Below are 20245 nucleotides of genomic sequence, written 5' to 3' on the forward strand. Positions count from 1 at the left end.
AAAACAGTAGTTTTTAATAGTGGTAAGTGTTAAATCAATTAAGCTCACCTCATAATCGAAACCGCACGTTTTCAGATACCAATGTCCACACAATTGATCGGCCATCACCGTGTCCTTGTGATGCATATCGAACCGGTAGTAGCTACCATTCCATAATTTCTCCTCCAATGAATGCTTGCCGCGCTCCAAAATGTCCTGAAAGCGTAAGCAGTCGTTCGGCTGATCCAGCAGTGTAGCCATAACGGACATCGTTTGCAGGGCAGCAAGCCACAAGCCAGCACAATAGGCGCTTAAAAGGTAAATTAAAGAGTAAATTTATAGAAAATTGGAATATATACGTAAGATTTGCTATTTACCTTGGTCCGTCCATTACCCAAGTGTCGTACGTCTGATCGGGCATTTTCGTGTTCTCAATTAGTCCATCGTTGTCCTTGTCATATTCAATGGTGCGCTCCATAATCGCTTTGCATGCGGGATACATTGCTTTCAGATAAGCCATGGCGTCCATTAGATAAACTTTACCGTTAGTTTCATTGATGTACAAAGAAGCCGATTTGCGATTTTCTGTGTAGTAAAGAAATTGGAATGATAAATAAAACACATTATATTTGAAGTTAAAGAAAAGCTTTGAAAAAAAATTAATTAAAAATAATTAAAAATAAAATAATTAAAAAAAAAACAAAAAAAAATTTAAATTAAAAAAAATATAAATAAAAAAAAAATACAAAAAAAAAACTAAAAAATAATAATAAATTTTTTTAACTAAAAAAATTAAAATATTAAAAATTAATAAAAAAATAAATATAAAAAAATGAAATGATAATTTAATTTAAGAAAATAAATAACAAAAAATTAAAATAAATAATTAAATTATTAAAAAAAATCATAAAATAAATTTTTTTTTAAATTAAATTAAATTAAAATTAATGTTTTTAAATTTTTTAAAAGTAAAAAAACTAATAAAAAAAATTACAAAATTAAATAATTATTATTTTTATTTTATTTATTTATTTATTATTTTTTAATTCAAAAAAGTTAAAATATTAAAAATTAATTTAAAAAAAAATAAAGATGAAAAAATTAAATGATTATTTCAATTAAAAAAATAAATATTAAAAGTTTAAAACACAAATATTAAATTCACTCACGCTGCTTCTCATCCGCCGAATTCTTACGCTTATTATCCTGCGTATACATTTCATACAAACTATCCTTATCGATAAACTCAATCGAACTGAATTTACTCGCATTGTCCGCTTGTGCCTGTGCCAACTCGTTCAACACATAGTAGTCGCGATAGACTTGCAATACAAATTTCGTATTCAAATCTTTCCAATGATTCACGTCGTGTATGTTGTAGCAATTGATGAGCGTGAATGGCTCCTCATCGGGATCGCCGAGATCGTGTGGCACACAATTCTTAATGTGACGCGGCAGAATCTTGCCATCGTAAAGCATTTTACGCGTATCGGGTAAGTCCACATCGATGGCATCGCGTATATCATACTGCAGACTAACCTGTGGCGAGTAAAGGGAGTGCTGTTAAAAAGTGGAAAACAAAAATTATATTTAAAACTCACCTGCAAATTGGGCCAGAGGTGCGAGAGTGCCGATGAGGCATAGAAATGTACATCGTATGTATTGTACATGCGGTATTCGTGACCCTCCAAGTAACCAAAGCGACCGTAAGCTAATCTGTGAGATTTAAGAAATGAATTAGAATTAATGCTGATAAGATAATAGTGAAAATATATAAATAATTATAATAAATACGAAAAAATAAAAAAAAATATTAAAAAAAAAAAATAAAAATTAACTCAAAATATCAAATAATAAAATATTTTAACTATTGTTATAAAGCCTAAAAATCTCTTCCACCCACCTTGGATCATCATAGTTCAACTCCTTGCCGAATGATGAATTACAAGTCAACCAAATTGTGCCACCATCCGATATGAAGTAGAGCTGATTGAAGATTGCGCTTTTATACCAATCTGGTAGGCCACTGAAATACACATATTTTGTTATTTTAAGAGATTTTATCAATTTTAAATATATTTTTTTTTATAATTTTTAGTAACTCACTCATCATTGAGTATCGGACGCTGCCAGGCATCAATCAATTTCTCCCAACTGCTGTAGTGTTTCAATGCATACTCGCATATCTTGGGACCAGCTTCACCGGAAGCATCGAAATATTTGGTGTAGTAACGTGTGTAAGACTTGAGTTTCTTGGGAAAATGTATATGTGGCATATCCCAGGCTAATACGAATTCTAAATCATGACTAGAGTTTGGTTTGACAGCCACCTGTGCGCATAAAGCAACACCGAGATCCTTAGCTGGAATGTTTTATTAATGTTTGAGATATTCAAAATATATATAATTAGGTTAGAGATTAATTTAAGTGATTAAGCGCCTAAAAATATGTTAAATAATTTTGAAAAATACTGTTTCACCTTTTTTGGATTAGTATGCAATATGAAAATGACTTAAAATGAAATGAATGTAGCGTATTCATAAATATACTAGTACTAGGGTTGCCACACATTTTTTTAAATATAATGTTTTTCTAAGAAAATTATTTTTATAGATGTTTTTTGAAAAATATTTCTGTAACACAAAGTTTTCAAAATATCCGAATTTTTTAAGGCTAATTTTACAACTTTAAGAACTTGACATAACCTAACCTAACTTAATTTTAGACTGGAAATTATAAAATTTTCATTAAAAAATTATTTAAAAAATATACTCGAAAATCACTTTTTACAACAACACCATACTCACTTTTCAACACCTCATCGCAATGCTTCTCACTCAGCTGCCCATTCTCCTTCAACTCGGACCATAGTTGCTCTCCCGTGCCGTACGGATCGAACTGCGTGCAGCGTGTAATACTGATTTCGGGCAAAACACGACAACCCAAATTGTATGCGCATGGCATGCCAGCGATCTTCTGTCGTATGCCGACACCCTTCACATTGCCCTCTGTGATGAGTATCGCCTCAGCGCCGCCCTCGGCGTCCTGCTTCTTGGTGCCAGTGCCATTCTTGAAGGTGAACGTTATGGAGACCTTACGCTCCTCCGCGCAAACATTCTCCACAGACCACACGAAGACGGCGCAAGGTAGACACGAATCCTTGTAGTCGTGCGGTATGACCGGTGAAATTTGACGACAAATCAGTCGCACGCCGTACGCAGTCAGATCATATTCAGTCCAGGCGCGCGGATACAGACCCGTATACGAGCATTTCGAGTCGTCGATATTCGAGTGCCACGCGTTTAAGGGCTGCTTGGAGCGACTGCTGCAATTGGGCATAGTACATTGAGAGTTGGCGCTGTCAGTGGGACTGCACGTGTGCAACGGAACGGTTGGATGTGGGAGCGGAGAGGATTGGAGGTTGTGGCGACACGTTTTTGTTTTTTTTTTTTGTTGTTTTGTTTGATGGTAAATGACGATTTTGCGTGGTGCAGAGATGAGAGGAGGAGAGATGAATGATAAAATTTGCATGAGTGTGCGACGAATTTATATGATGATTGCATAAATAATAATTATAAAAATTCGCATAAAATAATTGTGTAAAAAATTTGTGTGTTTTTCGAAATTTTCCGTTACCGCCGATTTTGAAATTTTCAATTTTTTCCCAATTTTTGTTTTGTTTTTTGTTTTGCATAAAAGTGCACAAGTGTATTGTTGGTGATGGTGTCAGCATAGTGTTCCAGACAGTGTTTCACAGTTCGAATAGCAGTTATATGTGCATGTAAGCGCGTTCACATAAACATTTTTTACGTGTTTTTGTTTTTTTTTTGCATAAAATATAAAAAGAGACAAAATTTGGTATACAATAAAATTAAAGCAAATAAGAATACATTTGCAAAAAAGATTTGTAATATTTTTTTTCCAAATTAAATTTTTATTTTGTAGCAGTTACATAACAAACATAACAAAATAACACAACAAACACATATCGTCATTAAGAAATAATACAAAATTACCAACAAAATAAATTTGTGCAAGCATACAAATACAATTTTAAGAATAGCTCCGTAATCATATGGGAAATATTTACTAAATTTAAATTTTTTACTTCAACACGACCCAATAATTATTCTGCTCTAATATTAAATCAGCTGATAAATCTTATAATGTATAATTTTTTTTTTTTAATTGGTCTAAAAATTATCGACTATTATAGCTATTATTCTCACTAATTATACCATATAGCTTATGAATTTGTGTAAAGAAAGAGAGCTTTATAAGAACCAAATGGCGTCAGTAATAGCCGTTAAAAAGAAAGCATCGCTAAGGACTTCTGGAAGGATTATGCATGACTTCTGGATTCTGAACAGATTTTTACAATACGTCAAATACTATCGACAAGCAGATCACATTTTTGCCGACTTCAAATCCGCTTTCGATAGCACTGACAGAAGCTGTCTATGTCAATAGGGATAACATGTCTACATTTGGTATCCCTGCAAAAATCATAGGGTTATGTAGAATGACGTTAAGCACAATTATTATATATATTTGGCGTAGGAACCGTTTTAAGGGGGGAGCCTTCATCAGGGGCTTCAAAAAATCGATTTTTGCGTAAATCACTTCCTAAACTATCCAAGAATATGTCTACAAAATTTCAGAACAAAATTCGAATTATTTCCGGAGATACAGACGAAATAGTGAGCAAGCGTCGAGCAGGTATACGAGCGGCCGGACCGCCTGGAGCCCGCTTTATAAAAGAGAAAGATGGCGATCATATATATCATATATCTATTATGTATATTATAATAAAAAGGGACTAACGGTCCTTCGAGACAGCTTAACTGTCTATTTTTTGAAGAGTCCGAAGGACAGTTATAAGGAGCAGGAATCGCTGATTAGCATATTAATAGGGTAAGTTCAAGAAATTTACGATTTTTTGTGAACGAAAACTTTGACACACGATTTCTCGGATTTCCATTTTTATGATTTTTTCAAATTGACGGGCAACATAGGAGATAGGAGGAAGTAAACGTCCTACCGAAACGAATCAAAATGCATTGTATGTGGAATTAAACTCTATTCTAGGTGAACCTAAAATATCTTAAGAAAGTTAACATTAATCCGGTTTTTAAACGATTTAAAGTAATTTTTTTTTTAAATGCCCTTTTTTTAATCTGCGAAAAATTGTTGAATTTTCTTAGTTCACCTGGGAATTACGCCATTGAAAATTAAAAATTTCTTTTGTTTCAGATGAAAATTGCGACCTGCATCTTGCCCGCCACACAGAAATTGCACACTCGAGGCGCTTCCGTAAATTTCTTCAAACATGAAGAATATCTAATGTATAATAATAAAAAAAATTGAGAATACTCTTCAAATAAAGTTTCATTTCAATCAGACATTTCTTTCCTTTCCAAAAAAAATCCTTGAAAATATAGATTTTTTGAAGCCTCTAAAACAGGCTCCCCCCTTAAGCGATTATAGCCGAATCCACCAGAGCGCGCCACCCGTTTCTCCTTTTTTGCTTTTTGGCGCCAACTGGAAACACCAAGTGAAGCCAGGTCACCTTCCACTTGATCCTTCCATCGGAGTGGAGGTGGTCCTCTTCCGCGGCTTCCTCGAGCGGGTACTGCATCGAACACTTTCAGAGCTGGAGTGTTTTCATCCATCCTTACAACATGACCCAGCCAGCGTAGCCGCTGTCGTTTTATTCGCTGAACTATGTCAATGTCGTCGTATAACTCGTACAGCTCATCGTTCCATCGTCTGTGGTCGTCATCGTTCACTCTTAAGCGCTATACATCAGGACGGGAATAATGAGCGACTTATAGAGTTTGATTTTGGTTCGTCGAGAGCTCCAACAAAATGAGACCTCTTCGAGCCGTTCGATACCAGTTTCGTTAGTTTCGTCAAACAAAAACTAGGCTCTATAAGTCTCCCATCATTCCCGTCCTATTATAGGACGCAAAAACATGGACGAGAACAATCCGAGATTAGAAGGTACTTGAAACATTCGAGAGAACTGCTCTCCGCAAGATCTTTGGAGTCGCCCGCATGAGCGAGGAGTACCGAAGAAGATGGAACCATGAACTGTATGAGATCTACGACGACATGGATATAGTTAAGCGTATAAAAATCTAACGAATGCGCTGATTAGGCTATGTCGTTCGTATGGAAGAAGATGATTCAGTGATTCGGAACCCATTGGTGAACAACGGAAGCAGGGACAACCACGCATCCAATGGAAGGGCCAAATGCGTAAGGACTTGTCTGCATTTGGGATGTACAATTGGCGTGTTTTCGCAAAGGATAGAGGTAAATGGTGAAGTTTTGTGTTCGTGGCCCAGACCGACCTACGGTTGTAATGCCGAATAAGAAGAAGTAGAAGAAAGACTTTTGAAGGAGAAAAGATAATGATAATGAAACCTTGGATATTTCGAAGAGTTACAATTCTACGAAGGATTCTAGAGGCATATATCTGACGAAATGAGTTGCAGTTGAAGAAACAAACGGAAAATTAAATTAAAATCTTAGCACAATCAGCTATGGCGGCCTCGAAAAACTTACTCAGAGTTCACAATTTCGATACTCTAAATTGTAGTCTTAAATTTATGCATGGATATACCAAGGCGTGTATATAAAACCGTATAATTTTTGTGCATTTGTATATTGTTATTTGTCCGATTGCAAGTAAACATTGCATTTGTTGAGTTGCAAGACCTCAAAGCGTTAATTGAGTGACCAAGTTTTTATAGCTGTTAGGTGTGCCAATCCATATACACAATCATATGTGTATACATTCATGGTTTACCTATGAATTTATGTGCACTTCCATCAGTGAAAATGTTGTAAAATTTTGTTAGTGCCGGCACGTTTATTATAGTGGAAACTTTTATTTGTCTTGGCAGGGCGTGTTACCGAATTTATGTTAGTTACTTATCAACATATGCAAGTATGTTGTGTATATATATATATATATATATATTATAGTATATACATATGTACTCGCATGTTTTTCATTTGAGAAATTAGTAAGCCAAATGTTATTTTTAGGCAAACAGCATTTCTTGAAATTATATTCAATGACATTTAGCCTCGAAAGTTTAAAAAGCATTGAACATTGTTCCCACAAATACCGATAATCCCAGGGCAGGCAAACAAAAATTTGTCGCATAGCATTAAGACACAGTTAGGGAAATTTTACTCAGGAGTATTGCATCTTCATCTTTTAGATAAAATTCAGTAATGTTGATAAATAGGCTTACAGGTAATATTAGTCATGCACCCAAAATAACATTAAGGGGTTACAGGGGTTTTGTCGGGTAAAAAAGGCCTATTTTCAATAATCTTTTCTATGTAAGAAATTACTAAATTAATTCAAACTTTTTTCTGTCTTATAGATACATATTTAAAGAATAATTTCTGAAATTAAAAAAAAAAACTCATCCATTGTTACGTCATTTCCGGTGACCCCTAGGAAAAATGGAACGTCCGCGTTGTCAGCATAACTACTGACAGGATCATCAAAAAAAAAAAAATAAAATAAGTGTTTTAGGTAAGACCTTGCTTGCTTTCGTGCTTGACTGAAGGAAAGAAAAAAAAGTAAAAACTGGAATATTTGCAGATATTTTTCCAAAAAAATAAAAATGTCGGTCAAATTTGCTCGACATTTTTTTAATAGTTGTAATTGAAAGAAAAAAATCCTTCGTTCAAGCATGAGTAAATTGTATCTCGAACACCTATGCAAGTTTTAAGGGGTTATATACAGTTAGACGGCCGAAAAAAAGTGAATTTTCCAGAATTTTTTCTGAGAAAACTTTTTAATTTATTGATCCAAATATTCATACACATATTATGGTATCTTTTAAATGTATTTTAAGACTTAGTACTAGTAAAAATATTTATTTGAAAAAGAGCTACAGCTGATCTGCAGGAGCTCCTCTCAAAAAAGACGTTTTGCGGTGACCACTATATCTCGGAACTGGATCATCCGAAATTAAAAAACCAAACAGATTTCGTTAAAATAATGTTAAATCTAGTAATTAATCGTAGGAATAAGCAAAATAAAATTTTTTGAAAAATGGCGTTTTCTCAAAAAAAAAAAATCGATTCTTCACCGAAATTTCGGCCTAAAATCGTTTATAAAAAAAATATTTATCGGAGAGAAAAAATCTTCGATTGATTACTAAAAAATATATTTAAGAAAGTCGTGTTAAATTTTGAGACTAATCGGTCTAGCCGTTTTCGAGTAATGTTGGTCACCGACTTTGAAAACACCATTTTGAGAAAAACGCGCTGCCGCTCGGACCTTGTACTTCCAAGCGCTCTGAAACGCCTTTTCAAATTTGCTTGTAACTTTGAAAATATTCACCGGAACGATATAAAATTTTCTGTGTGTATTCTTAAATATATGTACATTAAGAAAATGAAATAAAAAAATCGATTTTTTGATAATTCTAACTGTATATAACCCCTTAAGTAACAATAATATAACACTTGACTTGCACCGCACACTTCCTAAGTATCCTCGAAACTATTATTCGGATCGACTTGAAAATGTGGATAATATTCTTGAGATGTTGTAGAAATTAATAAGCCAAAAAAACAAAACACAAAAAATCGATTTTTGAAGCCACGAAACTCCTTAATTAATCGCTTACTATTCCGGCTAATATTTGGTAGGAAATGTAGTTAGGTTTAAGTGAAAATAAAATGAAAAACTTTTCTATGATTTAATATGTTGTGATAAATATTAAAAAATCTCATAATGGGAAATACTTCATAGCCTTTTCGCACAGCCAAATTAACTTAGTACATATTTGAGAAACCAGTTTTTGCCTTTCTCACAGCCCGATCAGTCTCGATCAACGATCAATTGTTATAGAATTTTTTCTGTTCATAAGAACTTGATAAAATGAAAAAAAATAGGCAATTGAATGCGTTTTTTCTTGAATACATTAATAATATTCAACTGTTGGTGAAATCTGTTGGCTTCATTTAAACAAATACGAAACTTTTTTAAGACAACATCTACATATTTCTTATGGGGTAATTGCAGAGAACTGCTACTCAAAAATCCTTGTGTTAGATGGTAAGTCTAATTGGGCTTTTGTCATTCTACAAATAACACCAGTTTAATTCTAAAATCGGTAAACTTATTTCTGAAAGGTTACTCGTAATTGCATTTTTATTTGTTCTAATTCTATTAAAAATCATCAGCTGATTGATATTTTATCAATAACACTGCCAAATTTACAGCGTAGCCAACAAACCGCAGATGTTTTTGTAAATTTAAGTTTTGTTTTGTATAAAAACGGTTACAAATGTCGTTTGAGCCTCAGCCGCACTTTTCTTGGAATTAAAAAAGAAAATCAAAATTTCCCGCAAATGTCGAGAATTCGGCTCAAAAAGTGACATTTTCAATTGAGAATAAGTTTGGGATGCAAACAGATCTCTACAAATATTTTGTTGGGTTAATGTTGACACAAATGTCCAATATCGATATAAAAAAAATCGATTTAATCGACCAGTGCTTGACCCTAGAGACATCTATTGGAAAACGGCGGAAGCAAAGTTGTAGACCTAATAATTAAATAAGATTTTTATTTTGTATGGTAAATCGATTTAAATTAGCGTTTTAATTGACTAAAGGTCGGTTAATTGATCAATTAACTCCTGTACGAAAATGCTATTAGTCCACATTGATTCTTTTAACATTCTGAAATATTTTAAACTTAATTTGTGTTGGTGAAACTTTGAAAAAGAATAATTTTATAAAAATTTGATTTCGAAATATCTTCCTTTCAAGTAATAATAAACATATACTCATATTATATTTAAAACATTTCAAAGACAAACATTAAAATTTTTGTTTAGGTAAACCGAACCATTACAGTAACGCCCAGACAATATTACTATAGCACAATATAGTTATTATTACACCAAACGATATAATTTACACCAACGCGTTAAAATTTTAAGGACATTTCGCGCTCACCTTACACGCAATCAACAGAAATTACATTTTTAAATAATTTAAATAAAAATGTTGGAGAACAGGAGTAAAAGTAGAAGGTTGAAGTGGCGATAAAATTCATATGTATGTACTGCATCAAGCTTTTCAAGTGCATTTGAGGTTAGGTTTCACGCTACGAACACTAGAGTTTCATTTTTTATGCGCTTAAATTGAATTGTACGACTGTATGGTGGCAAAAGTAGAACAACAAACAAATAAATAGAATACAATGTAGGGGAAAATATGTAAACTATTTACGCTTAAAGTTGTGTGATTTTTAACAACATTACAACATTGTTGTAATACGAAAATTATATGGAAAACGTGATGACTTCGATTGAAAACAAATAGTTGACAGACAAGTTGTACTAAGAGGAGTGTGTGGCACATGCAATGTGACGATAAGGACGTCAAGTCACGACAAATAAATACAAACAATATTAACAAACTTATGTGTATACAAAACAAAAACACAATTACTTAGCGGACACGAGTGGCGAATGGTGACAAATCGTGACAGGAAATGTGGACGAACAAAAAAAAAACAAAAAAGTGTGATAACATGTTCAAATGGCTTAATGGATTTAGAATTCGTATACATACATACACTGCCGTAAACATGTGAGTAAATAGGAAATGTGTGTGTGGATATGTCAGTAGGATTACAGCACAAATTGAGGTCAAATCAAATACAGTTCAACAATGAAACATTACCGATGATTACATAAAAGTACACAATTTCATGTCAGGTTTGAGGTATGTAGCTCACCAAGGTTAGTGGATTTAAAGGATACAGGCGATTTAGTTACAGCACATGCATTTTACTTAAATTCACTTTCATTTTATTACGGAAAATTATTACGGCTTGACACTTACCTGAGTTTCGAGAGTAAACTCTGAAATATCGTGCAATTCTTGGCGTCTTTGATTGTCACGATGAACTGATTCGCCTGCACCACATTGTACTCATACATGCCGGGACGCATTTGAAAGCGACAAAATTCGCCCGCGAAGCCACGTCCTATGGTACCACCACCAATACCGCCCAAGGGTACACCATAAATTTGCTTGCTATTCTCCGTGTAATAATAGTCCATGTAGCAGCGGCGATTCTCGCGCGACACCTTCCAATAGTAGGCGGAATATCTGTGAAATGAATGAATGAAATATATATTTTATAAGAAATTTCCATAAATGAATTAAATTAACTCTACATATATGACCCCAATCCACAATTTATAAGGCTCCAAATATGGACGAATTAATATATGATGGGGAAGCGATGACGAATGATAACTGCCGTTCACACGATAGTCGGGTCTACATAATCGGAACGGACTCGAATTTGTGTCCGACCAAGGAATGTCAACTCCTAAGCGAGGGCGATGGGGTCTACTTAATCGAAATGGGCTCGGATCCGGTCCGCCCATTACCAATTTATTTGGATATCGGAAGGTTTGAAGCGAAGCGAGGACGAATGATAACAGCCGTTCCCGCGACAGTTGGGTCTACGTAACCGGAACTGACTCGGATTTTTATCCGGCCAAGGAATTGTCAACTCATCAACACTACCTGACATTATTTGGAAATCGGAAGATTTGATGAGGAAAAGACGGATAACGGCGTTCCCACGACAGTCGGGTCTATGTGTTCAGAACAGATTCGGTTTCCGACCAAGGAATGTCAACTTCGCAGATTTACTTAAAATTATGTGTAAATCGGAATGATTGATTTGATGGCGAAGCGAGAACGGATGATAATAACCGTTCCTACGACAGTCGGGTCTACGTAATCGGAACGGGCTCAGATTTTTGGTGCGACCAAGGAATGGCAACTCAGCAGCATTTACTCTAAATTGATTGGGAATCAGAAGGTTTGACATTATTTGCCGGGTTGCGACTGTTTCAATTTCTCTCCGCCAAGTTTTTAATGTACCTCTCTGGGAGTAGTAGTCTACTAAAGAACTTAAGGTAATTCAAAGACACTCTTAGTTCTACATTAATGATAAATTAAAGCAATCTGCGTAGGTGAAAAGTACAGACCAAAATAAATATTAGTTGAAATACGAGCCCAAAATGTAGCCATATAAATATATATGTATATAAACTCCAAAGTGATCGCCATGGTAACAACCGGTATATGTATGAGTATGTACAAAGTTATATAACACATTACAATATACAAAGGCTCCACCAGAGTGTACACAAAAACGCCTTTTATACGCTCACTTACACCGTGAGTGGGAAGGATAATGAGGTAAGGAGTGAAAATGTAGTGAAAGCGCGTACCAGCGTGTGGTCATAAAGCAACTTGCCAATGTGAGATGATGTCATAAATGCAGTTAAAAATAAATTATGAGCAATGCCGAGCCAAATAAACACAAAATATTGCTTAAAGGATTTCGGCTGCCGAGTGGAGAAGATTAAAATGTTGCAAATTGTGCGACATAAAATGTTGATGAAAAGAACTCGCAGTGAAAGTGTATTAAATTATGTGATTTCTGAATGAAAATAAATTTATACTGCCAGTGTTGCTACTCATATGCTTTGCCTACTACCAGGCGTCATACACCGGCGCCGTCAAGTGCAATGCCGTTCAGTTACATAGTACCACGACCCCTTAACGGTCACTGAAATTTCCGAGGAAGTGCAGATTTCTTTCTCACTACAAACACCCACTTGTGGCATTACAAATTCACGGATGTGTATGACATAATTTACATAAAACATTACGTAGACGAGGAGGCCATAGAAATGCACAAGTTCAAGTGCGAGTGGTAAGCAAATGTTTGTTTGTTTTTATTATTATTACACATTGTTGACATATTTACATTTGAGCAAACGAATGGGAATGGCGGTCAGAGCGGTGCTTAATTTAAGTGATGAAGTCATTCACAGTTTACTCGCATTTCAGCATGCTGTCATGGCGTATAAGTAATATTTTGGTGTTGCGTGAATAATTTGTAACTGTTTCATTAAATTAGTAATGTAAGGTGTCAACAATATTTTAGAAATATTTAAGCTTGGATCTGTTTGAGATTTCTTAATAGCGTTTTGGTTAAAACATGAAAGTTAAAATATAAAACATGAAAGTTATATATTTATGATGAAGGCAAGGAGTTTCGATGACCTTTCTTATTTTACATAAAGCAGAATATTCTTTAGTCTTTTTATACTCTCGCAACAAATGTTGCTACGAGAGTATTATAGTTTTGTTCACATAACGGTTGTTTGTAACACCTAAAACTAAAAGAGTTAGATATAGAGTCATATATACCAAAGTGATCAGGGTGACGAGTAGATTTGAAATCCGGCTGTGCAAGCTGTAACTTGAGTAAAAATTAAGATATCTTGACGAAACTTGGCACAAATATTCCTTGGCACCATAAGACGAACAAGTTATAAAATGGGCAGAATCGGACCATTGCCACGCCCACAAAATGGCGAAAACCAAAAACACATAAAGTGTCATAACTAAGCCATAAATGAAGATATAAAAGTAAAATTGGAATAAAGGATCGCACTAGGCGTGGCCCCGCCCACAAATCGGTTCTTTGTATTTAACTCGCAAACTAATAAAGCTATATAAACCAAACTTTCTGCAGTAGGTTCTCTTACATACCCCACCACACACCATGAAAATAGTTGAAATCGGATAATAACCACGCCCACCTCCCATACAAAGGTTAGGTTGGAAATTACTAAAAGTGGGTTAACTAACTAACGAAAAACGTCAGAAACACTAAATTTTGCAGAAGAAATAGCAGAAGGGAACTGTACTCAGATTTTTTTAAAAATGGAAAATGGGCGTGGCATCGCCCACTTATGGGTCAAAAACCATATCTCAGGAACTACTCGACCGATTCGAATGAAAATCGGTATATAATATTTTCTTGACACCCTGATGACACGGACAAAAAATGAAATCGGTTCACAACCACTACTACTTTCCTTATAACTCAATTTTGAAATCCATCTTATTCCTTCACTTTATAATGTAAACATAAGGAACCAATGAAGATAACGGAATAAAACTTTACACAATTAGTGCATATCATCTCTAGCTTAACTTTTGAAAAAATTGTCGAAAACGGACCATACATTTTCAAGGCCCCAGATATCGAACATGTTGAACTCAGCGCCTAAGGATAAATTTTAACCGAAAATATGGGTAAATCTCTCAGATATCTCAATTTAATTCAGAGGAAATTGTTTTCTTCTAATAGTGTGTCTCTGTTCCAAAAATTATTAAAATCGGGTCATAACATTTCCATATACCTCATTGTAGGTTTTTCAAAAGTATCTTCTCCTAGCTCCCATATACCTAATTATAGGTTTTTCAAAAATACGGTGAGCTTTATTCCGCATATATGTATTGGTTAAATTTCTTCAATAAATTGCGAGAGTATAAAATGTTCGGTTGCACCCGAACTTAGCCTTTCCTTACTTGTTATAAACAAAAATTTCTAAGAAGCCGAAAATCTCAACATTTAATATCAAACGTGCAAGAAAAACTCGTTCGAATCAGCCTTTAATATGAAAGAAAACTCAGCAAAAATGAGTGATTCCTCATAAATTCTTTCTGAATAGAGTACACCGAAAAAACTTGAATTACATAAAGACGCCTTTGGAAGTCCAATAGGCTTTCCTTTTTTTGTTATCTGTAGAGGCTAGAAAACTCTCTTTGTTTTGAATTGCATTCATATACATGGATTCACTGCCCTAATTGATATAATACTACGGTTTTTTCAAGATCTACTATAGTACTTTTCTAACCTGCTTTCTGACGATGACAAAAAAAAAACCGTTTGTGGAGAAGTGAACCCTGGGTTCTTAGTCGAGAACGATGGTCTTGATACTTAGCCAAGAAGACGTTGCTGCATCTTGGCACCGTCATCAACAGCAATAATGATACCAACCTGAAGATTCAATGAAGAACATCAGTTATAAATCACTGATAATACGGGCTCAGTAGGCAATTAGGACGAATCTACAAGTCGCTCTTAGTTCCCGTGCTTCTGTATAGCGCAGATATCGTACACCCAAAAGTAATGAGTTGGCTCTTGGAGAGTTCGAGAGAAAACCTTAACATATTGGCGACGACTATCGTATCCGGACAAAAGACAAGCTTTACGAGCTATACTGCATTAACATTGTTCAGCGAATAAATATCCACTATACTGCCTTGGTCATGATGAGAGGATGGATGACGACGCTGCAGCGAAGAAGGTGTTCGATGTGAGAGTTGGTGGTAAAATACGTAAAGGTGGACCTTGTTTGTAGTGGAGTAACCAAGTGGACGAAACAGTGACGAAAATTGGTGTGCGAGGCTATAGAAGGCGCGTTATTAAGTCAGATTGAAACCCAATAGTTGTTAGGTATAATTAAAGAAGAACTAGAGCTAAATCGATTTACTGTAAAACAAGACTGATTAATAAATTTCGACGTCAATAAAAAAGATTACTCGTCGACTTCATTCATAATTTTAACCACACACAGGCGGCAATCGATAAAAGTCTGTCAACGTAAGTCTACTTCGCGTTAAAATATAGTATATACACATATATATGTACATTCTTAATTTTGTATCTCTAGCAACACAATCACTGCAAATGCATTTGTAACGCCTTTCACCCAAGCGATTAATTGAAATTGTGTTAAAATTTCTCAACGAACTGGTAATCAATCAAAGTTCGCAAAAGTGCGGAAAATCCATGAATAGTCACGTAAATGCACTTGGCAATCGTGACTTTGGCTATAAAAGGTTATCAAAACTAAGATTTCAAGTTTTATATTAAATTCACTAGAAAATTAAAAATAAATATTTTCTTATCAGCAATGCAATCATAAATCATTACAAAGTTTGTTAAATACTCAGAGACAGTCTCGAAAGCTATACACAGCTACATTTACACAGAATAAATTAGCCCAACCCACAACTCTGTAAATGCAACGCTGCCTATAAATATACATGAATATGGAAAAATATGCAAAGCAGGAAAAAATAAACCAAGTCCTCAAAACAAATGTGCAAATGTCAGCGACATTTTTTCAAGCCTCTGCACGAGTCATCATCGTTGACGTTGCTGAGCGATTGGCAATCGAGAAAAGGGCGCTGCTACGACTGAAACGGCATTAAGAAGCACTTGTCACAAGTGTTTTTCACTTAATTCAATGCGAGTGATAGACAAAAGCGGCGGGAAGCGTGTGTAGCGACGCTAATTGGTGCAGATGGTGAGTATAACATTGCTACAAAGGATACGCAGTGCAGGCTTTAGGTGCCGTTATGACGACAGTAAAAAATTAACACAGCAGGAAGTGTCTACTAGCCAACCATGTATACACATCTATACAAGGGTAGATATATTAAGGAGTCGTTGGAAGTGAGAATCGGGCGTGGTTTGTTATGAAAGGTATATAAAAGCGGCGAGTTCAACATTTCTTAAAACGAAAAATAAAATAAAATGTAATTAATGTACTCCCTCCTGTCAGCTTATAGCGCCTAAAAGCCGTCAAGCTTAAATTTGCATGACCACTATTGGCTTGAGTGCGTTTTAGCGCCTAATTGTATGCTCCGTACATTAATTAAGTCACTTTTTGAACACGCTCGCGTCAATTTATTTAAAAGCATGAATTATATTTGCGTTTTCTTTTTGACGCTTTGTAATGAATGATAAGCTCAACACTTTGTGACGTTTCTGTATTTTCTGACTAATTAGAGGTTCAGCACAACTACCGCTTTAGGGGTCATTGTTTGTTGAAATGGTAGTGCTGGCATTTATTGGTTGAAAATATGGGCTCTGGAAGAAAATTTTTAAGTTTTTAGTAACCTAATAAAACAAAAAAATAAAAACAAAATATGTAAATATAATAAATAATTAATTTATTAGATGAGGAAATAAAAATAATGGAATAAAAAAAAATAAATATAAACAAAACAAGCAAGGAAGGGCTAAGCTCGGGTGAAACCGAACTAGAAATTTATTTATTTAATTTTAGTAAGATAAAACACAATTCTTCTCGTATATTCGGCATAAAGTCTATATTATGTGGGGGCTGGGGTAAGTCCTAGACCGTTTTCAGAAATTTTCTTCACCAAGCAACATTATACCCAAGGCTACACGCTTAATTACATTAAGGCAGTAGTCTGCTTTAGAAGCCGAAAAAAAGCGTTTTTTAGCAATTTTTTTTGAAAGGGAAGGAAATGATTGCGGTAAACGGAATTTTAAGACAATAGTGTACTATAACACAATACTTAAAAACAATATTTATTATTAAAAAAATATTGAAATTTTTTCAAAGTTGTAAGTATTTTTCTGGAGCGCCTGGAGTCTGCACTTGTAAATCGGGGCCGGTGATGGAGAATTTTTAAGAAAAAAAAATTGACTTTAAGTTTAAATAATACTTTTGTCCAACTTTTTTAGTTGAAATAGAAGATAATTTAATACTGAAGACTAGATCACTTTGTTTTTTTTTTCGTTCGGACATATATTATGTTTGCTATCGCCAGCACCGTTTTCTAACACTTGTGAAAATGAAAACTCGAGAAAACGCGCTTAAAAGGTCTGCTTGAGTATTCCCACCTGCTCGACGCTCGGCCACTAAAACTGCTCTAGCTTCGAAAATATGTCGAATTGGCCTCTGAAATTTTAAAGACATATTCTTGAATAGTTTTGGAAGAGATTTAAAACAAAACAAAAAAACGATTTTTTGAAGCCTGTAAAACAGACTACTGCCTTAATATCTGACATATTAACCAATTTAAACGGTATAAAGTCCACTGGAAGTTGGAAAACACATATATGAGGTATGTGGGAGCTAAAGGTAGTATACACACGATTTTGTCAATTTTAGGGACAGAGTCACACCATTATATAGGAAAATTTGAATTTCTTTAGAATTTCTGAGGGATTTTCGGTAAAAAAATAGCCACAAGCACTGGGATCCCCATGTTCCATATCAGGGGCCTTGAAATTTTATACTCCGATTTGAACAATTTTTTAATGAGCGATGACACACCTCTAATGCAGTATTTGAGCAAAATTTTATTCCAATATCTTCATTGGTTCTTCATTTATATATTGTGAACGAAAAAGATGGAATCTAAATCCGTAACATCAGAATGTCAAGAAAGTATTATACATAAAATTTAGCTCGAATTTGATTCAGAGATATAGTTTTTTTTCCCAAAAGTGCGCGACGCCCCTTTATTATACCATCCGTGTTTATTAACCGATTTCATTTATTTTCATGGTGCATGAAGGGGTGCTAAAGTAAATGTATCTAGTAAGGTGGGTGAAAATAACTTGAGTAATAACCTCCTGTGGGCCGGGGCTCTGTACAACATGTTCCCAGAGTATACAAATTTTAAATTATAACCAACTGTTTATTCCATATAAAGTATCCACACCTGTTAAGTGCAATTACTTTCTTACGGCCATATGTGTGCGGTAAAACTACCTATGATCAATAAAACACTTGTTCAGCATGGACAGATTTCGATTATATTTAGTAGCATCATAAATTTACATACATACATACAGAAGTACATATGAAAATATAATCTAAAATTAAATTGGTAGCAATTACCCAAATGTTATTGAGGCAATTAACGTACCATTGAAATCACACAGCTGCGTTACTAAGTAATTAAATTAGCAATCAATAAAATGAAGTGAAATTATTTGCAGCACATCTGTTGTGAGCGGCAACCAGACGTGGACATTTCAGTGGAATTAAAACTTCAAATAAACAAATTAAGTAAACCAATGGGATTATCTTTATGATTTTATACTCGGTGAATATTTAAGCAGCAATTTAGTTGTATGTAACCAAATTAAATAGAGCAAATAAATGTTTTATTTGAGGGTATGTTTTTAGGAGATTATATACTCGTTGCTAATGCGGCTCTACATAAAAAAAATAGCTTGGATTCAGCAATAAATGGATTTGGCTCCATAAACAATAAACTCATAAAAGGCTTCGGTTGAAACAACACTCGTTGGAATATAATCAGACTGTCAGCGCCTAGGAGGATCAAGGAATTATCCGTTCTAAATTAGGTCTTGGTAACGGGAACGAACACAGATTTTCATTCGAACAAGGATTGCCAACTCAGACGTATCGGAATCTCTTTATAGAACCAATTCGCACAAGTGTTATGAGAACGTTTCCTTAGGCTATGCCTATACTAGACTGGAAACACAGTTTAAAGGTTATGCTTTACTGCGCTATACAATATCCACTGTTTTATGTAATACTCATCGACAAGGTATCAGAAAAGGTTTGAAGTATTTTTAAAGTGCGTCCACTGTTCAATGTTAAAAATTGTGTTGGCAAATTCAAGTGAGTTCCTCTTCACAAAGAGCACTATCTGTGAATATAAGTTACCAAATTCCCACACTGATTAGCATCTACACTCATGCTAATATGGAGAGGAATATAAACAGCCAAATACCATTTATAATATTAAAATACCCGTCATTAATAATCCAGACGCGTGCAAATAAAAATAGACTAAAGTATTCATCAGCAAATGGCATATAATAATATAATCAAAACATCATAAAACGAATGTATAGATTAATCTATATAAAAATAGGCAAGTGTGACATGATAGAGATAGTACTGTTCAGAATAATACAGTTGCATCTATTAATTTGGAAAACATTTAAGTGAAATTTGAGTAAATTGTTGTTGGAACATATATCATATATATATGATATAATATATATATCAACTAATTTTCTTAGACGAAAGACTCTATAAAAATTTCTAATTTTTTCGAGGTCGATTTATGTTTCGCAGCATGATGACAACTCACACACTTTAATTGCAAAGTGAGTGGTGATAGTACAGGCAATTTTGAATAGTTTGGGATAATTGACTACGTCATACTGGTTTGTAGTTGTGTCAACTCTCCTGGGCCGAAATTCTAAATTGTCGCATTAAGATCATCGATATCTTTGTTTTTTTACTACCAATATAGGTCATTCAATCAGTCATTTATGGTTATCATATGGAGGTTTCATGTCAGGAAAACTTCTTTTTCAAGTCAATGAAGTGAAAGAAATCTGTTGGAAATGCTATTAATCCATCGAGGTATCAACTGCGACTCTACCATTTCCAACTGCTTCTACAATCGCAATTTGATATTGTTGCAAAAGCACTCATATGTTAGTTGTTAATTGGCGATACTTTATGTGTCGCCACAAATTAAATGACTTTAGGCATGCAATTAGCCCGTCAG

General features: G+C 34.5%; 1 protein-coding gene and 1 long non-coding RNA gene across 3 annotated transcripts in view; one reads left to right on the forward strand and one right to left on the reverse strand.

Moving 5' to 3' along the window:
- The window catches only part of LOC105212034 (non-lysosomal glucosylceramidase), a 40134-nt gene that overhangs the window by 3421 nt on the left and 16468 nt on the right, over nt 1–20245 (reverse strand). Inside the window, exons 2-9 of one of the 2 annotated variants that reach the window (XM_011183783.3) lie at nt 10874–11143; nt 2787–3304; nt 2086–2341; nt 1883–2005; nt 1581–1695; nt 1149–1518; nt 357–564; nt 49–289 (exon numbers count right to left, since the gene is read on the reverse strand). In XM_011183783.3, coding sequence (XP_011182085.2) covers nt 49–289; nt 357–564; nt 1149–1518; nt 1581–1695; nt 1883–2005; nt 2086–2341; nt 2787–3304; nt 10874–11143 — 2101 coding nt within the window. Of the gene's footprint in view, nt 1–48; nt 290–356; nt 565–1148; nt 1519–1580; nt 1696–1882; nt 2006–2085; nt 2342–2786; nt 3350–10873; nt 11144–20245 lie in introns of both variants that reach the window. The other variant, XM_029040048.2, reaches the window with a different exon arrangement.
- LOC114803978 (uncharacterized) lies at nt 157–9258 on the forward strand. The gene is made up of 4 exons (XR_003752286.2): nt 157–297; nt 1861–1997; nt 2078–4893; nt 5233–9258. It is a non-coding gene; the product is annotated as an uncharacterized LOC114803978 (long non-coding RNA).

Source organism: Zeugodacus cucurbitae, chromosome 3, assembly GCF_028554725.1.
Source record: "Zeugodacus cucurbitae isolate PBARC_wt_2022May chromosome 3, idZeuCucr1.2, whole genome shotgun sequence".
Classification (NCBI taxonomy): Eukaryota; Metazoa; Arthropoda; class Insecta; order Diptera; family Tephritidae; genus Zeugodacus; species Zeugodacus cucurbitae.